The following is a 24,809-nucleotide window of genomic DNA, read 5'->3' as shown; positions in this document are numbered from 1 at the left end:
TGATGTTAAACCTTAATCCTAACCACACTGATAACCTTATGCCTACCCTTACGAAGACCAAAAAGCTCATGTTTGTTTTAATACATTTTTACGGCCATTTTGACTTTGTTGCTGTGGTAACTACGGATATTGCTAAAATATGATGAGCCTTTAAGGAGTTCACGCATGTACAGCTGTTCACGTAGCTAGCTGCTAGTGGAGTAGACAGACAGCTGAGCATGCATCCACAAAACTGAACATAAACTCGAGACAGATTTATCTAGACAAACCCAAACTAATGCAATTCTATAGATATACGATTGTATAATTTAAACGTGATGATTACATGCTAAGTTACCCACTATTTCAATTCAATTTCACATCACCACGCTAGCCTAACCGTCACATCCGGTCCCTACCGCCTGGCCTGGACTAAAAAGAAACCAATCCATGTTCCTGAGACGTTAATCAAAATCACTTTTTATAAATTATATTATATTCACTGCACCATTCCGACAACTGATAGCAGTGATACGATTGTCAGCATCCTGCAAAGGTGAGGGTAACTCGCGTCTCTATTTCTGCTAAACAGATGAGAGTTTAGGGAGCGTCTGTATAATGTCTGAAACGTCGAGGTGCGTAGCTAGCTAGGGGTAGAGGCCTACCTACTAATTTCTAAGTATTGCATTTGTCTGTGTATAATCAACAAATTATATTTATTTCACTATTCAATTATTATATCATATAGCCACATGTGTTGGTGTATTTGAAACTGTTCAACCCCTTGTGCAAATGTCCCATAAAGTGAATATCTAGCTAATAATGTACTTCATCTGAAGTCTGGACTATATATTATGAATGACTGATGATGCTATTGCATTTTCAAGAATGCTAATAGCCTAATGATAGTAATAGAAGTTACAGACAGTAACCTATTTTCTATCAGTTTTTGTGAATTTGTATCTGTTTTATGACCCTTTCAGCTCCATGACACTGATTCCAGTGTCCCTTGCATAGCAGCAATCTATTGTCAAGGGTGAGAAATGCATTCAAAGGTGAATAGCAACCATGCCCAACGGGTTTTGTCCTTTCTGAATGAGCAGAGGAGTCTCAGCTGGTTCTGTGATGCCAAGCTGACTGTAGGAGGAGGTGGGAGGGTGTACAACGGCCATCGCAATATCCTGGCCTGTTTCAGTGGGCGGTTCCAGGAGTCTGAGCCAACCACCACCATGGTTAAGGAGGTCTCCCTCCCAGAGGAGTGCCCCACTGATGGCCTGGAACTGCTTCTAGACTTTTTCTACACAGGGGAGTTAAAGCTTGACTCTCTGAATCTGGAGAATGTGCGACAGGCTGCAGACAGCCTATGTGTACCAGATGCGCTCGCACTTTGTCAGCAGTTTGCCACAGAAGGGATAGTCTCCCCAGAAGGACCGCAGTCTGCATATCTTCTGGCTGAAAATGATTGCTCAATCTCAGCTGTAATTTATGTGGAAACCAAGGCCCCCCTAAAAAGGGGGAGGCCCCCTAAAAAAAGAGGGAGGCCCAAGAAATCCCAAACCCCTAGTAGTGGCTCAAGTAAGAAGGATTGTCCGGAAGCTACCGCCACCACAACTGCCATCACAACTCGCTCTGGGAGTAGGGTGAAGGCCTCCAGAAGACTGCTTGGAGAGGGCCCCAGCTTGCATCTCCTGCCCCATGGGGGGACCACTAGCAGGGGGACTCCACCACTAGTTATTAGCCTAAAGGATAGGAGTGATGGGGCTGTGGAGGAGGGACAAAGCCTCCCTCAGCCTACAGATATAACAGAGGTAGGCTACAATACATTACCTTATCCTAAAGTGTTAACGTAAGAATGAGTGTGGAGGGAATGTGCCTACAGATTTGTAGGTTTTATACTAGAACTATACAGTTGGCCTATACCTTACTACAAGCACTTAGGCTATAGCTACAATATGATGGATGATGCATCAAATACTGTCTCCCAGTTGCAGGTGGATGGGCCAGAAGATGGGATGAATGACAGTAAAGATGATGATTCATTGTATTTGATTATTTGACAGGTAACGGACGTGGTCGGCAGCCTTGTAGCAGATTTGAGCTACAAAGCTAATTCTCATCTGCAGCCTCTTGATGAAGAAGACTATGATGATGATGATGGCAGTGGTGGTGATTTGGTGGAGGGGGTAGATGAGGACACTGATGAAGACTATGTGCCCCATGCCCTGCCTTCTACCTCCTCCAGCCCCAAAGGCAGACGTAAAGGACCAGGAAAAGCTGTCAATAAAGAGAACGGTGAAGGGGAAGCCAAGGGGTCTACAAAGGGCTCTGTTCAGTGCCCCACCTGCAATAAGACCTTCCTCAGCAAGTACTACCTCAAAGTACACAACAGGTATATACATAGAGTGGCTTGCAAAACGATTCACCCCCCTTGGCATTTTTCCTATTTTGTTGCCTTACAACCTGGAATTAAAATGGATTTTTTGGGGGGGTTGTAACATTTGATTTACACAACATGCCTACCACTTTGAAGATGCAAAATATATTTTTGTGAAACAAACAAGAAATAAGACAAAAAAACAGAACTTGAGCGTGCATAACTATTCACCCCCCCCAAAGTCAATACTTTGTAGAGCCACCTTTTGCAGCAATTACAACTGCAAGTCTCTTGGGGTATATCTCTATAAGCTTGGCATATCTAGCCATTGGGATTTTTGCCCACTCTTCAAAGCAAAACTGTTCCAGCTCCTTCAAGTTGGATGGGTTCCGCTGGTGTACAGCAATCTTTAGGTCATACCACAGATTCTCAATTGGATTGAGGTCTGGGCTTTGACTAAGCCATTCCAAGACATTTAAATGTTTCCCCTTAAACCACTCAAGTGTTGCTTTAGCAGGACAATGCTTAGGGTCATTGTCCTGCTGGAAGGTGAACCTCCGCCCAGGCTCAAATCTCTGGAAGTCTGAAACAGGTTTCCCTCAAGAATTTCCCTGTATTTAGCGCCATCCATCATTCCTTCAATTCTGACCAGTTTCCCAGTCCCTGACGATTAAAAACATCCCCACAGCATGATGCTGCCACCACCATGCTTCACTGTGGGATGGTGTTCTCAGGGTGATGAGAGGTGTTGGGTTTGCACCAGACATAGCGTTTTCCTTGATGGCCAAAAAGCTCAATTTTAGTCTCATCTGACCAGAGTACCTTCTTCCATATGTTTGGGGCGTCTCCCACATGCCTTTTGGCAAACACCAAACGTGTTTGCTTATTTTTTTCTTTAAGCAATGGCTTTTTTCTGGCCACTCTTCCATAAAGCCCAGCTCTGTGGAGTATATGGCTTAAAGTGGTCCTATGGACAGATACTCCAATCTCCGCTGTGGAGCTTTACAGCTCCTTCAGGGTTATCTTTGGTCTCTTTGTTGCCTCTCTGATTAATGCCCTCCTTGCCTGGTCCGTGAGTTTTGGTGTCCGGCCCTCTCTTGGCAGGTTTGTTGTGGTGCCATATTCTTTCAATTTTTTAATAATGGATTTAATGGTGCTCAGTGGGATGTTCAAAGTTTCGGATATCTAGATTGCACACAGGTGGACTTTATTTAACTAATTATGTGAGTTCTGAAGGTAATTGGTTGCACCAGATCTTATTTAGGGGCATCATAGCAAAGGGGGTGAATACATATGCACGCACCACTTTTCCGTTATTTATTTTTTTGTTTTTGAAACAAGTTATTTTTTTCATTTCACTTCACCAATTTGGACTATTTTGTGTATGTCCATTACATGAAATCCAAATAAAAATCAATTTAAATTACAGGTTGTAATGCAACAAAATAGGAAAAACGCCAAAGGGGATGAATACTTTTGCAAGGCACTGTAACTGCTATCATATTGTATTGACTTTGCCAATCACTATGTTTATATTAAACAACCTTTGTCTTTAAAGGTTTGTCCTATTTAGATAAACTTTTATTTTGCAAGAAAGACCTGATTAATGAAAAAGACAGGTATTATTGAATGACTAGTGTGAATAGTGTGTTTTCTGTTCTTCCTGTGTTCCCCAGGTGTCATACAGGTGAGATGCCCTTTCCATGCTCTAAGTGTAGAAAGAGGTACTACAGGAAGGAGAATTTGATGGACCACCAGGCCAGGAACTGCAACTGTAGTGAAAAAATAGAAGCGGTGAGTGACCAGCAGGACCAAGGCCAAGTTTCCTAGGCACCAAAAGGAAGGAAACTGAGCATAAAGGGGAGGGACTACATTGACTTGTCCAATAAGTAAGTAGTCTTGCACGAGCCTTGGCTTATGCAAGCTGGAACGGCTCATAGGGCAGGAGCCTATCTCCTGTTTCTGTAGCGTGAGGCAGCTTGATGTACAAGTACACCCCCTGGACCAGACGCTAGTCTATCGCAGGGCCTTACCCCCAGTCTATCTCCTTAATGCTGAGTGCCAAGTGGAGACTCATCAGGTCCCATTTTTACAGTCTTTGGTACGACTTGGCCAGGGATAGAACTCGCAACCTTCCAATCTCAGGACGGATATTCTAACCACAAGGCCACTGAGTTGTCCAATAAGAAATGTTCTTTTTCGTTTTCTGTGGCGAAACATTTTGCTACGGTGTACCCTAAGTGATACAATGCTTTAGGTTTTCCCTCATGTACTAAATATGTCTATTCTCGTTGTTACTACAGGTACACAACTGCCTTCAATGCCACATGTCATTTGACAGATTGGTGGATCTACGTCTGCACACCGTCTCCCATACAGGGGAAATGCCCAATAAGGTCCAGCACCTACCACCTCACACCCTTGAACAAGCACACAGTACTGTGAACATGTCATTAATTGACATTGTAAGACTTCTCTCTCTTATTATCGCTTGATCTTGTATCTATTTCAGTGTACGTCATGCTCGGAACAATTCATGCATAAAAAAGATTTGAGAAATCACGAAATCAAAATCCACGGTGCACCCAAACCACATGCAGTAAGTCTTCTCTCTCTCCTTTGTGTTAATTGGTCTGCCTTTTCATGTATTCAAACCTTTATTGCCTCTGCATTATTGTCAAGATTTATGACTGCTTGCTTGCTGATCACCTTCTGACCTGTGATAATACTTTTTCCCACAGTGCTCTCTGTGCAGCAAAGCCTACCTGTCTAAAACAGAGCTGCGTCTGCATGAGGCGTCCAAGCATCGCGGCGAGAAGCTCTTTGTGTGTGAGGAGTGTGACCATCGAGCCTCCAGCCGACACGGCCTGCAGATGCACATCAAAGCCATTCACAGGTGGGGCTGAGACTGGCTATTGTAGTGGAAGAGGGGTTTGTTACCATGGGGGAGCTAGACTGTTTGACTCACCTGATATAGCCTTACTGTCATATAATGTGATGTGTTAAATAATGTGACGTCCCTGTTTGTCTTAATTTCTCAGAAACGAGCGTCCATTTGTGTGTGAGTACTGCAACCGTGCGTTCACCCAGAAGGCTAACCTGAACATACACCTACGGATTCACACTGGAGAGAAGCCCTATCAGTGCCACCTCTGTGGGAAGACCTTCCGGACACAGGGTAACAACTGCCTTCTGCCCGTCATCCTCTCACTAGGACCTGTAGATACAGAGCACAACGCACCCATTTCTAACAACAAACATAGCTGCACAGATGATATGGTATGATTTAGTCTCAAAGTAATCATTTAGATACACACAGGCTCTGTCTCACAGACTAACACAAACTCTCACATTAACATCCAGTGTGCTTTCACACTGTCTATTCCAATGCTCAACAATGTGCTTGTGCCAATGCTTATGTCTGTTCATTGTGTGATTTCAGCCAGTCTTGACAAGCACCACCGCACCCACACGGGAGAGCGACCTTACAGCTGCGAGTTCTGTAACCAGCGCTTCACAGAGAAGGGCCCAATGCTCCGCCATGTCGCCAGCAAGCACCAGGACGACCGCCCTCACTGTTGCAAGATATGTAGCAAGACCTTCAAGGGTGAGAATGGCCACATGAGATCGTGGAATCACAGTTAAAATATTATTTTTCCTGTCATGTTGAGTTTACGAAAAGCTTTGTAGTACTAAGATCTTTGCCTAAACCAGGTTTAAAATTATCATAGTGCTACAAAACGTTTGGGAATCTCACACCTAATCAATAGATTGCTTCCAGAAGCAATTCCATCCCGACTTCAGTTGAACAAGACAAGTTTATCGTATGTTTTCTTAATGTCTTGTTTATTCCGCTATCCTCTAGCGGTCGAGCAGCTCCACGTCCATGTGCGTCGCCATCAGGGCATGAGGAAGTTTGAGTGCCAAAAGTGTGGCTACAAGTTCACCAGACAGGTAGGCCATGCATTTCCAGTGTGCTAGCTTGGTTCCTCAAATTTCCATGCACGCTTACTGCTCACCCGGCCACTGAGGGGATCATTAAAGTTTTATTCAATTGAAATGTACACTGAAGTCTCTCCTATTTTTCTCCAGGCCCACTTAAGGCGTCATGTTCAGGTCCATACCCGTACAGAGAACTACAATCCACGTGAGAGAAAGCTACGGAACCTGATAGTAAAGGACGTGGGGTCGCAGGATGAGACTAGCCCCTCACAGACACCACCCACTGAGAAGGAGACACCCGAGGGGCCGGCACCTGTCTCTGGACCCAGTGTCCCGGTCTCTGGACCTATACCTGGACCTGGAACAGTACCAGGAGCCAGTGACATCCTCAGGGTGGTGATCAAGCCCCTGGTGGAGGAGGTGGGCTTTAACCAGGGCCTGGTTGGGGTGGCACAGGGACATGGCAAGGGTTTGGGTGTGATGGGGCATAGCTTCACTGTGACAGATGTGATGGAGCAGACTCTCCTGGTGGCAGATTATCCCATCCCTGAGACCACGGTGGAGCTGGAGGACATACAGGAGGACCCTCCTGCTAAGAGCAATGCCTGAGGACGGGACAGACTGGTTGGTATCTCACACCGCTAGAGCGGCTTGAGTACTGCAAGACTTCAAGAACTCCCACAGTGTGGCTACTCGCTCTGCAGTCAAAGCATTCACTTAATTTCAGTCATTATTGTAACCATGTTTTCTGTCCAAATTACTGTACAGAAGAACTGGAAGTTTCCACTCAGCCCAGTAGACTATGAAACCCCTCAAGACATTCCCCTACTCTGTGAACATCATATTCATTTTGTCTGTGCATTGGGTCTGGCAATGAACTACAACTTGGCTTAGGCTACTTAAGTTATTTTAAAGGTTTTATGAAGTTTGTTGTGTTTTTACACTGCAGCCTACATTAGACAAATCAAGTCAATAGGTCAGTTTGTGAGAAGAAGTGAATGTAAATCAATGGGATTGTCTTGTTTCATCAAGTAAAACGGTAAACAGAATAAAGTGGCAGTTTTATTGTAATCACACTAAGGATGACATCACTACAGTATACAAACACAACGCAAATATGAAAAACTATTTGACAACACAACTTGTTTGACAACTAAGAAAACACACAGCTGAATAGCATTACAGTAAGTAAACAATACTAAAATTAACTTTAGTCAAACACGTTGCACAAATAAATTGAGAATGTGTTCCCACCTCCAGTTATCATAACAGCGGTTGTTTCACCAGTATCTATCTTCATATGTACCTCTGCCTCCTGTTGCAAGAGAAAATAACCTCTAACATTATATGAACTAACACTACAAAAACATATACATTTTCATAAATAAATCTAAACCATTCGAATAAAATAATAAAGCACCTAAAATAAAATAAATGCATCTTGAAAGAAAATATGACCAGTACTTCATGCAGGCTAGATTGGTAGTCACGCCAATTAGGTCTGAAACAGTCAGTCCAGATGAGGGAGAGCAAAATGCTGATCAGAATCTGATAGAATCTATCATATAAATAGAATTAGGACACATCTATGGAATCCATAACTTTGTGGTTTTATCAACCCAGTCCCAGTTGCATCACATGCTCTGATTCCATCCTATGGTTCCATAGTAGTACAGCTCTGGACAAATCTCCAGGTTAATTTCTCAACGCTCATCAAATCTGGTTAGTGCTAGAAAACATTGGTGGTTGTGTTAGCTTTTGGAATGTATGGGGTCATGCCATTGATTATGAGGGATGATGTTGGCTCTCACTCTAAACAACCGGGAAAACAACTCTGTCGTTAGTTGATTATGTAAAAAATAAAAATAAAAAATTATATATATATATGTGTATGTGTGTGTATAAATTAAACCATAATCAAGACGATCTGCTACTGCCTGCCATAGATGTCCATGTATGGGCAGCTTGTGCTTTCCCCAACATGAGAACTTCATACCCAGCCAGTCTATTAGTCCAGTCAATAATATGCCCACTGATCATGATCAATGACAGTGTGGCAGGCAAGTTAATTACATGGGGATCACACAACTGCACACATGTTCAGTCACAGAAGCACAATATAATTACAGTCCCATAGTAATCACATCCATGCAGGATAATTTGATCACTGTAACCGCAGTGCACTGTAACATCTTTCCACCTTTTGATCTATAGCATCATAATGGAGGTATGTTTTCACTGTAAACCTAAAATGGCTGAAACAGTGGTCAGTATGATATTCCCTGACCCATTAGTCCATGGAGTGTGTTACACTGGGTTGACGTCATGGTTCTGGTTGAGGTTGTGGTTGTGCAGGGCCTGGTTGCGGTGGTGTCGGTGCAGGTGGATGGAGTTAGCCTCGGGCGGGTCGATGGGTTCGAAAGCGTTGGATACGGCGGGCATGAGCTGGCGGAAGATGCTGACACTGCCATGCCAGAAGGTGGGCTGGGGCAGGCGGCCTGCGGGGGTCCAGGTACGGGTGGATGGGTCGTAGGCCTCCACCACGTCAGACAGCTCAAACGTGTTGTCATAGCCACCAGACACGAAGAGACGACCACCCAGGACTGCCACACTGCCTCCTACATGGACCTGAAGAAGGAAACAGTGCATATTTTGATATAAATTCTATTGTAAAGGCTGAGGGGAAAATGTGGGAAGCCATAACACTAGCACCTTGTATGTGTCACATACCTGTGTCATGGGGCTGATCTTGTCCCATTCATTCTTCTGAGGGTTATAGATGTCGACCTCTGCAGAGTCATCCCTAGAAAGCAAGAATCTAGAGTGAGAAATGTCACGCCTAGCCTGTGTGGCTCAGTTGGTAGAGCATGGCGCTTGCAATGCTAGGGTTGTGGGTTTGAGTCACACGGGGGACCAGTATGAAGAAAAAAAAAAGAACTCGTATGCACTCAATCAGTGTTGTAGTACTCGAGACCGGTCTCGAGACCACATTGAGTGTCTCTGTCTTGTCTCTGATAACATTTTATTCAGTCTTGACTCGGTCTTGGACAATGAGGACTCGTAATTTATTCCCGAGTCCAGCCAAGACCAGGAGGATAAAACTCATTATCAGCCCCTATTCAGTCAGCACATGAATTCGCTTTGCCAGGCCAGATATCCACACTCCTTTCATGACACATTTTATATCTTATAGACTATTAAAACCTGGGCTCTTGGCTTTTCTCAAAACATTACTGTCCTTTACTTTTGTTGAAACATATCCTCAAACCTTGTCGCTCTCTTCGGAATTTCCTTGCTCCCCTAGAAGGGGAGACGGGGAAAGTGTTTGAGAGTTGTGCACTCTCAAATACTGTACATTTTGAGCTCTTATTATGGTGGTCTTGAATTGGACTCGCATTGTTCTGGTCTCGGTCTTGAATCGGACTCGTCCCGTTCTTGACTTGGTCTTGCCCTCCCCCCTCCGGTCTTGGTCTTGACTCTGTCTCGCTTTAGGTGGTCTCGAACACAACACTGCACTCAGTGCGGTTAGTTGCTCTGGATAAGAGCATCTGCTAAATGTAAAACCATATACCATACATCCTCCGTTTCTGTTTAACAGCTACAGCTGTCCTTAATATTAGGACAGAAGGATTAACCTCTATGTACTTCCACATTAATAGCAAGTTTATTTTCTACCTCATCCCATTGAGAATTTAAAGTATTTTCAAATACTTTTTCACTGTCCCACATTCCTGTCCATATTTTCCTCACCTGACAAAGTAGATGAGCCCATTGAGAGTGACCGTCTTGGGAGCGAAGGACCACGGGGGCAGCTCGCCACAGTTGACCAGGGTCCAGCGGTTGGTGTCCACATCGTAACACTGTATGGCCATGTTGTCCTCCCCTGTGGTGGTCATGGAGCCGATGGCGTAGAGACGCCCCCTACAGGTGGTGGTGGAGCAGTTGTCCATGGCGTGCAGCATGGGGGGCAGGACCTCCCAGCAGTCAAGCGCGTGGTCGTAGCGCTCCGTGCTGTCTGGCGCCACCACGTACAGCTGACCCCTGAGGACACAGGAACTGTGGTACTCCCGGGCTTTGAGCATGGGCGACACCTCGGTCCACTCGTTGACGCTGGAGTTGTAGCGCCACACGCCGTCGTAGAGACGCGAGCCGTCAGATCCTCCTAGGGTGCAAAGGACAGGAGAGAGGTGTGTCAGAGATGGAAGAGATCCACAAAAGTCATGCTGTTCTTCACATGGTCAGGTTACAGCTAAGTGGTGCTAATTGAAACCCCATGCATCACCCTTGGCTGTTCTAGCAGTGAGGAAATCACCACTACGTCAACCAGACATGAGATATGGGGATCAGCTTTATGTGGAAGTGGACCTCCAGAATACAGTGCATTCGGAAAGTATTCAGACCCTGACTTTTTCCACTGTTGCGTTACAGCCTTAATCTAAAATTGATTAAATCGTTTTTTCCCTCATCAATCTACACACAATACCCCATAATCACAAAGCTAAAACAGGTTTAGACATTTTTTACATTTATAAAAAAATTAAAAACATACCTTATTTGCATAAGTATTCAGACACTTTACTATGAGACTCGAAATTAAGCTCAGATGCATCCTGTTTCCATTGATCATCCTTGATGTTTTTACAACTTCATTAGAGTCCACCTGTGGTAAATGCTATTGATTGGACATGATTTGGACACCTGTCAATATAAAAGGTCCCACAGTTGAAAGTGCATGTCAGAGTAAAAACCAAGCTATGAGGTCGAAAGAATTGTGTAAATATCACATTTACATAAGTATTCAGACCCTTTACTCAGTACTTTGTTGAAGCACCTTTGGCAGCGATTACAGTCTCGAGTCTTCTTGGGTATGATGCTACAAGCTTGGCACACCTGTATTTGGGGAGTTTCTCCCATTCTTCTCTACAGATCCTCTCAAGCTCTGTCAGGTTGGATGGGGAGCGTCGCTGCACAGCTATTTTCAGGTCTCTCCAGAGATGTTCGATCGGGTTCAAGTCCGGGCTCTGGCTGGGCTACTCAAGGACATTCAGAGACTTGTCCCGAAGCCACTCCTGCATTGTCTTGGCTGTGTGCTTAGGGTCGTTGTCCTGATGGAAGGTGAACCTTCACCCCAGTCTGAGGTCCAGAGCGCTCTGGAGCAGGTTTTCATTAAGGATCTCTCTATACCTTTCTCCGTTCATCTTTCCCTCGATCCTGACTAGTCTCCCAGTCCCTGCCGCTGAAAAACATCCCCACAGCATGATGCAGCCACCACTATGCTTCACCTTAGGGATGGTGCCAGGTGTCCTCCAGACGTGATGCTTGGCATTCAGGTTCAATCTTGGTTTCATCAGACCAGAGAATCTTGTTTCTCATGGTCTGCGAGTCCTTTAGGTGCCTTTTTGGCAAACGCCAAGCGGGCTGTTGTGCCTTTTTACTGAGGAGGGGCTTCCGTCTGGCCACTCTAGCATAAAGACCTGATTGGTGGAGTGCTGCAGAGATGGTTGTTCTTCTGGAAGGTTCTCCCATCTCCACAGAGGATTCTGGAGCTCTGTCAGTGACCATCGGGTTCTTGGTCACCTCCCTGACAAGGCCCTTCTCCCCGGATTGCTCAGTTTGGCCGGGCGGCCAGCTCTAGAAAGAGTCTCGGTGGTTCCAAACTTCTTCCATTTTAAGAATGATGGAGGCCACTGTGTTCTTGGGGACCTTCAATGCTGCAGACATTTTTTGGTACCCTTCCCAAGATCTGTTCCTGGACACAATCCTGTCTCGGAGCTCTACGGATAAATCCTTCGACCTCATGGCTTGGTTTTTGCTCTGATGTGCACTGTCAACTGTGGGATCTTATTTAGATAGGTGTGTGCCTTTCCAAATCATGTCCAATCAATTGAATGTACCACAAGTGGACTCCAAGTCGTAAAAACATCAAGGATGATCAATGGAAACAGGATGCACCTGAGCTCTATTTCGAGTCACATAGCAAAGGGTCTGAATACATATGTAAATAAGGTATTTCGGTTTTTATTTTTAATATATTTGCAAAAATGTCTAAAAACCTGTTTTCGCTTTGTCATTATGGGGTATTGTGTGTAGATTAAGGAAAACATTTATTTAATCAATTTTAGAATAAGGCTGTAACGTAACAAAATGTGGAAAAAGGGGTCTGAATACTTTCCGAATGCACTGCTGATACAGAAACCCCAAACAGCAAGCTGAAGCATGCATCTTCATTTCAATACTTTAATACTTCTTTCAGTTTCCTCGCCATGTGCTGTACTCATATTCTATGTCTGTGTTGCAGCTGTAGCTTCACCTTGTAGGTGTAATGACAATATTGCCACAAGGACGTTGAATCAAAGGTACCCTATTAAATCAATCTGTCAGCATGAGGACACCTTTCATAACACTAGCCCATTCCCCAACCATGTGCCCTGTGCTGCAGCCACCTGCTCCTAAAGATCCTACTGCCAGTGGCTGTAAGGTATGAGAGCACTGCTAATGATTTATGACCCCCATCACTTTCCTGCCAGAATTACAGGGAGCGTGTGAGGGCCTGGGATGTTTTCTCAATGGAAACACTGTCTTTTCCTGATCCTGAAGGCCATTCGCTGATGATGATGGCCTCTCAGACAGACCTGGGTTCAAGTACTATTTAAAATAATTTAAAATAGGTTATCATTGCTTGATTTGAGCTTGCCTGGCTTAATTAATGGACCAATAGGATCGTCCCAAAATGGACAAAACTGCCAATCTGGCACTCCAGGCGTGTTCAAATACACTCTCAAAGTATATAAAAGATTTCAAATAGTATTTTAACCCAGGTCTGTCTCTCAGTGATGAGCCCACCGACCACTGCTGTAGTCTTGGCAGGACACCATGTTCCTCCCGCCTAGCTAGCTCACCTCAATGCTCCTCCCTCTCTCATATAGCCAGAGTGGCTGGCTGTGGTTTATTTATACTCACACTTATGTAAACTGCTGTCCGTTGTATATAAACACATCACACTAGATGTAGATTGTGTTTAAACATATAGCCCACAGTATAAAGAGATGCTGCTATATCCAGTAAAATCCAATACATTTTCTATCTTTTCACATGTATAAACTACCAATTACCCATCAATAATCCAATGTAAAGTATACCTTGATAAGTTGTGTTACCAAATATAAATAGTGTACAAGAATGTATCATGAGCATTGAAACCTACCTGTGACATACATATCGTTGCCCAGGGCAGCCATACTGTAGCCCCCTCCCAGGTGGTCGGGGAATTCAGCCAGGTAGCGCCACTGTCCAGTCTGAGGGTTATAACAGTCCACAGTGACAAGCTCGTCACAGTCCTGGTCACAGCCGCCCACCACCACCAGGATCTCAGCCAGGCCAGTGGAGGGCCTCGGCCGCATGCGTTGGCAGGGCCTGTCGTGCCGGTCGTATTCACACGACTGGAAACTCCGGGCCTCGCTCACCATTCTCAGGCAAGAGGGGGAGAGGTAAACCAGGGGGTCGCTCTCCACGTGGGCGAGTAGATAGAACCGACGCACAAAGGGTAGTCTGACCTGCTGCAGCAGCTCGGGCCAGTAGTGGAGCCGCCTCTGTAGGTCAGCTTTGACCCAGCGCACCGCGATCTGATAGGCCGTCTCCTCCTTGTCCACACACAGCGCATCGTCCGACACGAACTCCAGCAGCCGTTTCCAGGGCAACCGCTCAAAGTCCTTACCTTTGGCTAGGTCCACAATGTTCTTGAGGACGAAGCGGCGGGCACTGACGGCCAGGTCACGGCAGGCGTAGGCCTCGGCAAAGTCCTGGATCTCCAGGCAGTTGGAGACATCTAACCTCTGCTCCAAGAAGGCACAGCAGGCCTCTTTAACGGAGGGGAACTGGAACAGGTCGGCCGTCTTCAGCAGGAGGTCTACGTTATCCTGGGTGACTGTGACTCGGCCTGTATAACAGAAGTCCACCAGCAGGCCCAGTAGTTCAGCAGACACTTCGTGAAGGACCACGCTGTCCATGGCACTCTCTCTCAGCGTCCCGGCAAACATGGCCCTGAAGTAGGTGCTGGCTGCGGCCAACACAGTCCGGTGGCAGTGGAACTCGCGGCCCTCGGCGCAGAGCGTGACGTCAAAGAACTTGCGCTCTGCGCGGAGCTCGTGGATCCCCCGGAGCAGGTTGAAGGCGTGGGCTGTGTCGAAGAAGGGCAGCGTGGAGGGCTGTGTCTGTATGACTGGCTTCTCAGACATCACTTCTCTCTCCATCACTCCTCCCTCCATCTCTTTTGTCTGGATCTCTCGAAGAGGTTGTACTCAGAAGACTGGGTTCATTTGAAAACAGAAACACCATTTATAATTTCTGTTACAATCACTTCTAAATGGGTTCAGGTTCACTGATTCACAAACACTGTACCACACAATCTAAATATGCAGCCTACAAACCAAAATAACAACAACTAAATGAGCAACACTGTGTAGGTATTCAACAGAGTTAGCATTACAATTAGCAAGTTCAGCTACTTACAGAAACCTCTGGTATTTTCAATACAAATAACAACCAGCTGAATTACAGTAAAACCAAGGGTGAGGATCCCCTAACTGAAGAGCCCTACTGGGCGTGCTAGGTGGTAGAACAACACAAACAAGCAGTAGCCTGCCTTCTAGAAAGTAGGACTGTACACTGCACAGCTCCAGTGACTATGAGCAGTTCCCTGTCCATGTTTAAGAAAGAGAGCTCGCCTGTACTCTGGGTCTATAAATAAACCGGCAGGCATATCCCTGTCTGCCTACCGTACGTCCTCCTATCCGCCCCCATGAGTTAGTCGTCAAACTAGAGCCTGCCAGCCTGCCACTGGCCTGCTCACAGTCACCCTCAGACTCAAACACTGCACTTCCTGTCATAATACCTACAAATCAGCTTCCTAAAAACACCAGACAGACTAAATCAACCATCTGTTTTAATCAGGCCACACACAACAAATACCTCTACTTGACGAAGAAAAAGTCTTAGTTATTTGAAAACTGGTTTAACACTATTAAATCACTGCGTAATGCCACAATATAATGAGTGCTCCCTGGTTTCTCACTGAAAAGTTATAACCATCTGCTGTAATAAGGCCATACACATAGACATACCCCATCTTGACGAGCAGAGTCTCCGTTTCTCAATGTTACAATGTTGATTAAAAACTGTCAGTGTGTGTCATGACACCTGCAAGGTTCACTAGGCTAATTTAAAGAGAACTCCCGGGTTTCTCACTAAAAGCCATTTATTTTCAAAGGTTGCCATAGACTTGAATTAGCTGATTTTGATCAGTGTTATTCTGATCATCAATGTTATTCTACATATTATGACATTGGGGAGCTTCAACAACAACCAGTTATCTGAAGGGCAAGTAAAAACTGCAGGACTTTGACTGAAATAGGTACCGGTACTCGTGTTGGGTGCGGGTACTGTTTATATTTAGGTGCAGGAGCTCCACAATACTTTTGAGCTCATTTTCTATAAGAGGAACAGGAGCTTAAGCAGTAGAAAATGTGTGTGCTGGTACTCAGTTCCAGTGAGCTCCTGCCCAAGTCAAGCACTGGCTTCATGGCTGTTAAGTATCCAACAAGATTCCAGGTGGGATTACGGAATATTCATGCCTGCTTAAAATACACAGGTATGTCTTTACAGAGAATCTTCATAAAGGGCAAGGCAGCCATCTATCTCCTGGCCTTCTAAGGCAGAAAAAACAACAAGCTGACGAGCATTGAACCTCAGCCTAGCAGACAGCTCACATTCCTCACCAGGATTCAACAATGCAGCCAGTCGTTGGTCGGTCAACAGAGCCCTGTGAGCGATGAGCCAACTCCCGCCAAGGACAGAGTGGTCACCCTAAAGCAGGGATCATCAACTAGATTCAGCCGCGGGCAGATTTATTTTGTTGCTTTTGAGCGGATGATCAGGGCGCCGGAACATACACTGACCAAAAATATAAACAAAACATGCAACAATTTCAAAGATTTTACTGAGTTACAGTTCATATATGGAAATCAGTCAATTGAAATATTCATTAGGCTCTAATCTATGTATTTCACATGAGTGGAAGTACAGATACCAGTCAGTATTTGGTGTGACCACCATTTGCCTCATGCAGCACGACACATCTCCTTTGCATAGAGTTGATCAGGCTGTTGATTGTGGCCTGTGGAATGTTGTCCCACTCTTCTTCAATGGCTGTGCGAAGTTGCTGGATATTGGCAGGAACTGGAACACGCTGTCGTACACGTTGATCCAGACAGAGCATCCCAAACATGCTCAATGGGTGACATATCTAGTGAGTATGCAGGCCATGGAAAAACGGGGACATTTTTAGCTTCCAGGAATTGTGTACAGATCCTTGCGACATGGGGCCGTGCATTATCATGCTGAAACATGAGGTGATGGCGGCGGATTAATGGCATGACAATGGGCCTCAGGATCTCATCACGGTATCTCTGTGCTTTCAAATTGCCATCGATAAAATGCAATTGTGTTCATTCTCCATAGCTTATGCCTGCCCATATCATAACCCCACCATGGGGCACTCTGTTTACAACGTTGACATAACAACGTTGAAACTGGGATTCATCCGTGAAGAGCACACTTCTCCAGCATGCCAGTGGCCATCGAAGGTGAGCATTTGCCTACTGAAGTCGGTTACAACACCGAACTGCAGTCAGGTCAAGACCCTGGTGAGGACGACGAGCACGCAGATGAGCTTCCCTGAGACAGTTTCTGACAGTTTGTGCAGAAATTCTTCGGTTGTGCAAACCCACAGTTTCATCAGCTGTCCGGGTGGCTGGTCTCAGACCATCCCGCAGGTGAAGAAGCCGGAAGTGGAGGTCCTGGGCTGGTGTGGTTACACGTGGTCTGCGGTTGTTAGGCCGGTTGGAGGTACTGCCAAATTCTTTAAAATGACGTTGGAGGCGGCTTATGGTAGAGAAATGAACATTCAATTCTCTGGCAACAGCTCTGGTGGACATTCCTGCAGTCAGCATGCCAATTGCACACTCCCTCAAAACTTGAGACATCTGTGGCATTGTGTTGTGTGACAAAACTGCACATTTTAGTGGCCTTTTATTGTCCCCCGCACAAGGTGCACCTTTGTAATGATCATGCTGTTAAATCAGCTTCTTGATATGCCACACCCATTAGGTGGATGGATTATCTAAGCAAAGGAGAAATGCTCACTAACAGGGATGTAAACAGATTTGTGCACAACATTGGAGAGAAATAAGCTTTTTGTGCATATGGAAAATTTCTGGCCTCTTATTTCAGCTCAGGAAACATGGGACCAACACTTTACATGTTGCGTTTATGTTTTTGTTCAGTATAATTTCAAATAATTTGTAGACTGCAAATTGACCACAAGAAGCCCAAACATATATAATATGTGACTAAAACAATCATTTCAAATCTTGCTTACATTTGTATATGGTCAGGTGTCTATCTATTATGGTTGGGAATACTTGGGAACAGAGTTCCAAAATTAAAATCACTTGGAGCTGAGTTCCTCAAGTTTTTATAGTATTTTATGTCCAACAGTGAAAATAAAATAAAAAAATAAATTTTCTTTGTCATATAACTTGGGGGGCCAAATAAAACCACCTGCGGGGCAAATTCAGCCCGCAGGCCGCCAGTTGAGGAACCCTGCCCTAAAGGTTACTCTACAGAAGCAGGCCTGAAACCTGCTCTGGAGTCTTAACTGCAGCTGTTCCATACTCCTGGTTAAGTGATTATTTTAGGTTAAAAGGGATTATTGCATTTCCTTGCAGAAGGATCTGGATGATCAATTCTACATATGTTTATGAGGTCAATGTGTTAACTCATATGGTACAGTATTATTATACAAACAAACTACTGTAGTGCCTTTCTGGTTGTATATTAAATTGGATAATATCAATCCACACTAATAGTTCTTCTTGCCCACATCTTGTGTGTAAGCCAGTATGATACCCTACTCTGTAACTGTAGATGAACAACAACTGTCAAACTGACATATCGGGTTAGAACTAGATCAGTGGGTCACAACATAAAGAGTAGGTAAGTGATTCCCAAAGACCCGAGAGGGTTATTGAGAAACTTACGGGTAGTGTGTTTACCAACCTAAAGTAGCAGAGAGAAAGCCTCACTCAAAGGGAGGGTGGGAGCAGATGTGGGTGGAAGGAGAGAGCAGAGATGGGTAGAAGGAGAGAGCAGAGGTGGGTGGACAAACTAGACGCTATTCAGGACCGGGAGAGGAATACAGAGAGAGTAGTAGTGTGACCATCAGGCACCATGTGACTAGAACCTACCCACCAACAGAAAGCATCTTAGGTATATTGGCGAAGGCAGACTGATGCATGCCACTACCCTCACCACATTTCATAACAGTAGTAGCCTGTGTGACTGGCCCAGGAACTAGGAACTTGACTCATGCTCTATAGTTAGGGAGTATGGCCTCCTTGGAGAAACCCCTTAAGATAGGCCAAACATGGTCAGTCATAGTTCTTAATAAACAGCCAGTCATCATGTAATAGGACTATTTCCATTAGTCTTGGGTGGAAATGGGGAATGGCTGATGATAAGCTTGGTAATAGAGTGGTAATAGATGAGTTGCTAGGTATAATTTCCTTCTAAATACACTATTTTACATCAATGAATGTAGGGTTGACAGTAGAGGAAAATGTCAGACCACGTGGTTTCTCAAGAAGATAGAAGAACAAGGCCTCACTTTCAGCCTGAAAGGCTTTATGCTCTTTTTCTAATATGGCTGAAGCTACAGGGTGAACATTTAAACAAAACGTTTAGTCCTCAAATGATATGAAAAGCTCCCAGAGAAGTAGGCTAAATTGTTCTCTATGAATGTGTAGCCTACAGCCAAAAGAGTCATTATGTTATAAAATGTGGTTTCAGAAAGTCCTCGAATCCAGCTATGGAATGTTTATTTGGAAGCTAGGCCTATTCTGTATACATGGATAGAGAACATCAAAACCAGACTGAACCGTTTTGCTTACAGCAGGTCCTTCTACTTGACTATTCAGCCAGAACAACAACAACAACAACAACAACAACATCTGTAGACCCCTGCTGATAGGACATGGTAAACACCAACTTTCAGCTCAAAACCAAAACCATGGTTCCATAAAGTGCCTAGTCATCGCATAAATGAGCCTCCACGGACACACAAAGACCCATTAAAAAGAAAGAACAGTGACTAAAAACCCAGGATGCATTCTAAAAAGTACTATCCACCAGCAGGACAATATAAGCCTGGTCGTGGATCTGCTTTAAGTGCTCTTTTGCCAATTCTTATGGTCATTGTTCACATTTCCTATCTGAAAATAAACGTTGATGTTGCTTCTCTTCTCCGGTCATCTGCGCCATGATTCCACGTTGTGTGAAGAATTGGCTGGCCCTCACTACATATTCGTCGCCAAACCCACTGGCTCCAGGTCATCTATAAATCACTGCTAGGCAAATCCCCATCTTATCTTAGCTCACTGGTCACCATAGCAACACCCACCCTTAGTCTGCGCTCCAGCAGGTATATCTCACTGTTCATCCCCAAAGCCAACACCTCCTTTGGCCGCCATTCCTTCCAGTTCTCTGCTGCCAATGACTAGAACGAACTGCAAAAATCTCTGAAGCTGGAGACTTATCTCCCTCACTAACTTTAGGCGTCAGTTGTCAGAGCAGCTTACCGATCACTGCACCTGTACACAGCCCATCTGTAATTAGCCCATCCAACTACCTCATCCCCATATTGTTATTTATTTTGCTAATTTGCACCCCAGTATCTCTATTTGCACATAATCTTTTGTACATCTATCATTCCAGTGTTAATACAAAATTGTAACTATTTTGCACTATGGCCTATTTATTGCCTTACCGCCATAATTTACTACATTCGCACACACTGTATATATATTTTCTGTTGTATTTTGGACTTTATGTTTTGTTTACCCCATATGTAACTGTTGTTTTTAATCGCACTGCTTTGCTTTATCTTGGCCAGGTTGCAGTTGTAAATGAGAACTTGTTCTCAACTGGCTTACTTGGTTAAATAAAGGTTAAATAAAAATAAATAATTAAATATGATTAGGCAAGACAGCACAAATCTGGGACCAGGCTAATATTGCACCTGGTAGGCAAATGTCCATGACAACACAGCTGCTACAGGGCCTGCATACCAGGGGCCTGGAGAACCAACTGAGTGGAGCGAGCTAAAGCTCTGGGTTCGCCATAGCTTATCCCCAAGCAGCCTGGTTTAGCCATAAAAAGGCAGGCTAGTCAACCACTGATCACATTCCATCTGGAGAGAAGAGGGACAGTTTGAGCCCTGAATGTGTGGCTACTTAGATAAGAGTAACACCGTTGGAGTTTGGGGAGGTAGAGGACAAAGCCTGGTATGCTGAGATGGGCACATTGTGTTTGGTCACACCAACGTATTACCTGACAGTACTTTTCTATGAAGCTGATAGATAAGACTAATGTCTATAGTTCGGATAATATATCTACAGCTAACTGTATGTATCTGCAACAACAATACTGCTTTCAGTTCCTTGTTTACGTTCTAGTTCACCAACCCAAATCCACAGTAAAACATTGTTGTGTCCATGACCACTATAATCGTTTCAATTTATGATAATGAAAAATGTATAAAGTCCACATAACTGCATTATCGTAACACCATGAATCGTTGTTGTTTTTCCTGTCAGTACAGTAGGCCTATTCTTCTTTAGATTCTGTTCATCATCAACAAGGAAAACTATTATGTATTAACGGGTGTGTCTAAATAGAAACACGAGTAGCAATATATGGTAGAAACAAAGAGACTATAACATGCAGAACTCCGTTATTATTTTATATCAGACATGCCTAAGTTACTGTCCAATCACAACTGTCTATCTCCTTTCCACCGAGGAAACCATCTTCGCAGAAATAAACAGATCAATCATTAAGTAAATATACTTACCAAATGTAACGTATTCTAGTCAACGAATGGGTTATAGTTTTAAACGCTTAAAAGTTGTTCACATTTCCTATCTGTAAATAAACGTTGATGTTGCTTCTCTTCTCCAGTCATCTGCGCCATGATTCCGCGTCGTGTGAAGATTGGTATAGCCTCCAAATGCTGCTCATTGGATACATTAGTCGACAACGGGTGGGTCTAATCCTGAATGCTGATTGGTTAAAACCGCATTCCTGCCGGCGTCTATTCAACAAGTCACCACCAGCTAAATCATTGACATTAAAATGTCTATTTACTCTGTTCCATCTGACTGCGCAATCAACTGTCTCATCAGCCAAGCCAGGCACTTTATAAACTTGATCTCCACTATAAAAAGCCTCTAGACATTATCTCACATTTCCTTTAGGCTAACATTTAGTTTTCAACAGCGGAGATTTGTAAAAACCTTGCTGTCTGTCTCTCCGACATTTGCAAAATTGTTTCAATATTCAAATTAGATCTCCTGCTGTCCTATAATAATGAACGAGTCGGATGAGTGGTCTTGTTGCACTACGTGTAATGAGGACATGAATAAGGGGTCCTTATGGTATAGCTGACCTACTCATTCCTGATTAATTTAGGATTTTAGACAAATCTGAAGGTTGGCCAAATCTCTGGACACATTTAAGGAATCATAGTTTTGAGATAAATATTATTTAAAGTCACAGAGGGCTGTTGCAAGAAACTATATCAGATAATTTTTTCTGTTAATATCTATTGCCAGTTTTTAGAATTTTAAAAACCTTTTTTGAGAGTTTGAAATTGGGATCATTTGCTTTGGACAAGGGCATTTCCAGGCGGCATAGAGCCGACATGGAAATTAATAATATCAAATCAAAATCAAATCAAATGTTATTTGTCCCATACACGTGTTTACAGTGCAGTAATATCTAACAATTACACAACATATACCCAATACACACAAAAAAGTAAGGAATGGGATTCAAGAATATATACATATATGCACAAGCAATGACAGAGCGGCATGGACTAAGATACAGAAGAATATTATAGAATAGAATGCAGTATATACATATGAGATGAGTAGTGCAAGATATGTAAACATTATTAAAGTGACTAGTGTCCATTTCTTAAAGTGGCCAGTGATTTCAATAGGCAGCAGCAGCCTCTAATGTGCTAGTGATGGCTATTTAACAGTCTGATGGCCTTGAGATAGAAGCTGTTTTTCATTCTCGGTCCCAGCTTTGATGCACCTGTACTGACCTCGCCTTCTGGATGATAGCGGGGTGAACAGGCAGTGGCTCGGGTGGTTGATGTCCTTAATGATCGTTTTAGCCTTCCTGTGACATCGGGTGCTGTATGTGTCTTGGAGGGCGGGTAGTTTGCCCCCGGTAATGTGTTCGGCAGACCGCACCACCCTCTGGAGAGCCCTGCGGTTGTGGGCGGTGCAGTTGCCGTACCAGGCGGTGATACAGCCCGACAGGATGCTCTCAATTGTGCATCTGTAAAAGTTTATGAGGGTTTTAGGTGATAAGCCAAATTTCTTCAGCCTCCTGAGGTTTAAGAGGCTCTGTTGCGCCTTCTTCACCACACTGTCTGCGTGGGTGGACCATTTCAGTTTGTCAGTGATGTGTACGCCAAGGAACTTGAAGCTTTTCACCTTCTCCACTTGCGGTCCCGTGGATGTCGATAGGGGGTTGCACCCTCTGCTGTTTCCTGAAGTCCACGATCATCTCCTTTGTTTTGTTGATGTTGAGTGAGAGGTTATTTTCCTGGCACCACACTCCCAGAGCCCTCACCTCCTCCCTGTAGGCGGTCTCGTCATTGTTGGTAATCAAGCCTACTACTGTTGTGTCGTCTGCAAACTTGATGATTGAGTTGGAGGCGTGCTTGGCCACGCAGTCATGGGTGAACAGGGAGTACAGGAGGGGGCTGAGCACACACCCTTGTGGGGCCCCAGTGTTGAGGATCAGCGAAGTGGAGATGTTGTTTCCTACCTTCACCACCTGGGGACGGCCCGTCAGGAAGTCCAGGACCCAGTTGCACAGGGCGGGGTGTCGTGGATAATTATCACTATAGTTGTTAACAAATTCTTCCAGAATTTTGTTGGATCAAGACAGACTTTTATTACACGAAGCAACGAAAGCCGAGCTGGTCCATGGAGTATCTGCTTTCCATGACTTGGAGCTCTCCTTTTATACAGACACAAATGCATAGTCAAGCTTGTACAACATACATAGTTACTCCTCTCTATATGAATGAATAACATCTTTCAGTGTCACATGTTGGTTACTCACGAGGCTATGTGCGTTTCTCTAAGTGGGGCTTCTGTCTCTTATTAGTGGCATGACTCAAAAAATTATATACATACGTACGTTAAAGAACAATCACACTCTGTATTGACTATATTTACTATCCAAGCCTGCATCTGGAGTACAAAGTATGAATCATGTTCATTCTGTTTTACCTTTATCATTTCATAACACATTATAAAACATATCAATTAATACTTCAACATGGTTTAAACATGTCATCCGTAACCCATTCTCAACCACATACATTTAATCCATCCTCCCTGGCCACTCTGGTTTTTCCTTGTGACTATGTGCATGTGACTATGTGCATCAGGTCATAAGCACAAACAAGTGATAATACTAGTTCCATTGTTACTCCAATCTCCAAACAGCCACAATGAGAAGTTGTATCTCCATCACATGTCATTGACATACCCAGACCAGCTGCAGGGAATTAGATAGATCATTTCATTTATCAGAAGTACAGCATTTGCACTAAAGAAATGTCTCTGCTCTGTTTTAACCCTTCAATTGGTTCCTAATCCATAAGCATTTAAGGCATATAGGTGTTTCATTCTACAACATATGTACTAGAAAATCATCCATAGGGGTTCAAACCCAGGGCCTCGAGCTTAATGATGAGCTTGGAGGGTACTATGGTGTTGAATGCTGAGCTATAGTCAATAAACAGCATTCTTACATAGGTATTCCTCTTGTCCAGATGGGATAGGGCAGTGTGCAGTGTGATGGCAATTGCATCGTTTGTGGATCTATTGGGGCGGTAAGCAAATTGAAGTGGGTCTAGGGTGACAGCTTAATATTGAAAGTACAGTATTTCTAAAAAAATATGTCCTTATAACCAGGTCTCAGGAATCAGGAAATACAGCTTGTGAAGGCCTCACTAGTCACTCAGTTCGATTTTTTTAAGCATATGAAGGACAACAATATGATAATCATGACCTCTATGCTTAATTTACAGAATTGATTAAAATTCAGAGCATTCTTTGCACTACTACCACTCAATCATAAGTGAGCAAAAAAAAGATAATGATCGAAGAAAAGGTAGTCTTTAATCTGAAAAAAGGGTTAAAGCATGAATCCTTAGTTGCTACATCCATTTTTGGACTTATACATTTATGATATACAGTGAGGGAAAAAAGTATTTGATCCCCTGCTGATTTTGTACGTTTGCCCACTGACAAAGAAATGATCAGTCTATAATTTGAATGGTAGGTTTATTTGAACAGTGAGAGACAGA

At 44.0% G+C, this 24,809-nt stretch overlaps 2 protein-coding genes across 2 annotated transcripts; one reads left to right on the top strand and one right to left on the bottom strand.

Annotated features, from left to right (window-relative positions):
* Positions 1-392: 392 nt before the first annotated feature.
* Positions 393-7,363, top strand: LOC311148332 (telomere zinc finger-associated protein-like). Its single transcript, XM_084185264.1, has 11 exons — positions 393-535; positions 963-1,787; positions 2,040-2,368; positions 4,030-4,147; positions 4,657-4,749; positions 4,866-4,952; positions 5,095-5,249; positions 5,395-5,531; positions 5,796-5,960; positions 6,219-6,307; positions 6,446-7,363. Exons 2-11 carry the CDS (start codon positions 1,023-1,025, stop codon positions 6,902-6,904), a joined length of 2,397 nt encoding a protein of 798 aa, XP_084041390.1. The 5' UTR covers positions 393-535; positions 963-1,022; the 3' UTR covers positions 6,905-7,363.
* LOC311148333 (kelch-like protein 21) lies at positions 7,345-21,483 on the bottom strand. Its single transcript, XM_084185265.1, has 5 exons — positions 21,261-21,483; positions 13,500-14,600; positions 10,046-10,457; positions 9,026-9,098; positions 7,345-8,923 (listed from the first exon to the last, which is right to left on the bottom strand). The coding sequence occupies exons 2-5, from the start codon at positions 14,557-14,559 to the stop codon at positions 8,603-8,605; spliced, it is 1,866 nt and encodes a 621-aa protein (XP_084041391.1). The 5' UTR covers positions 14,560-14,600; positions 21,261-21,483; the 3' UTR covers positions 7,345-8,602.
* Positions 21,484-24,809: the final 3,326 nt, after the last annotated feature.

This window comes from Coregonus lavaretus, assembly GCF_964263955.1.
Source record: "Coregonus lavaretus genome assembly, chromosome: 20".
In the NCBI taxonomy this organism is placed as follows: Eukaryota; Metazoa; Chordata; class Actinopteri; order Salmoniformes; family Salmonidae; genus Coregonus; species Coregonus lavaretus.
Note: the sequence above shows the minus strand (reverse complement) of the source record. Positions and strands in the feature narration are given on the sequence as shown.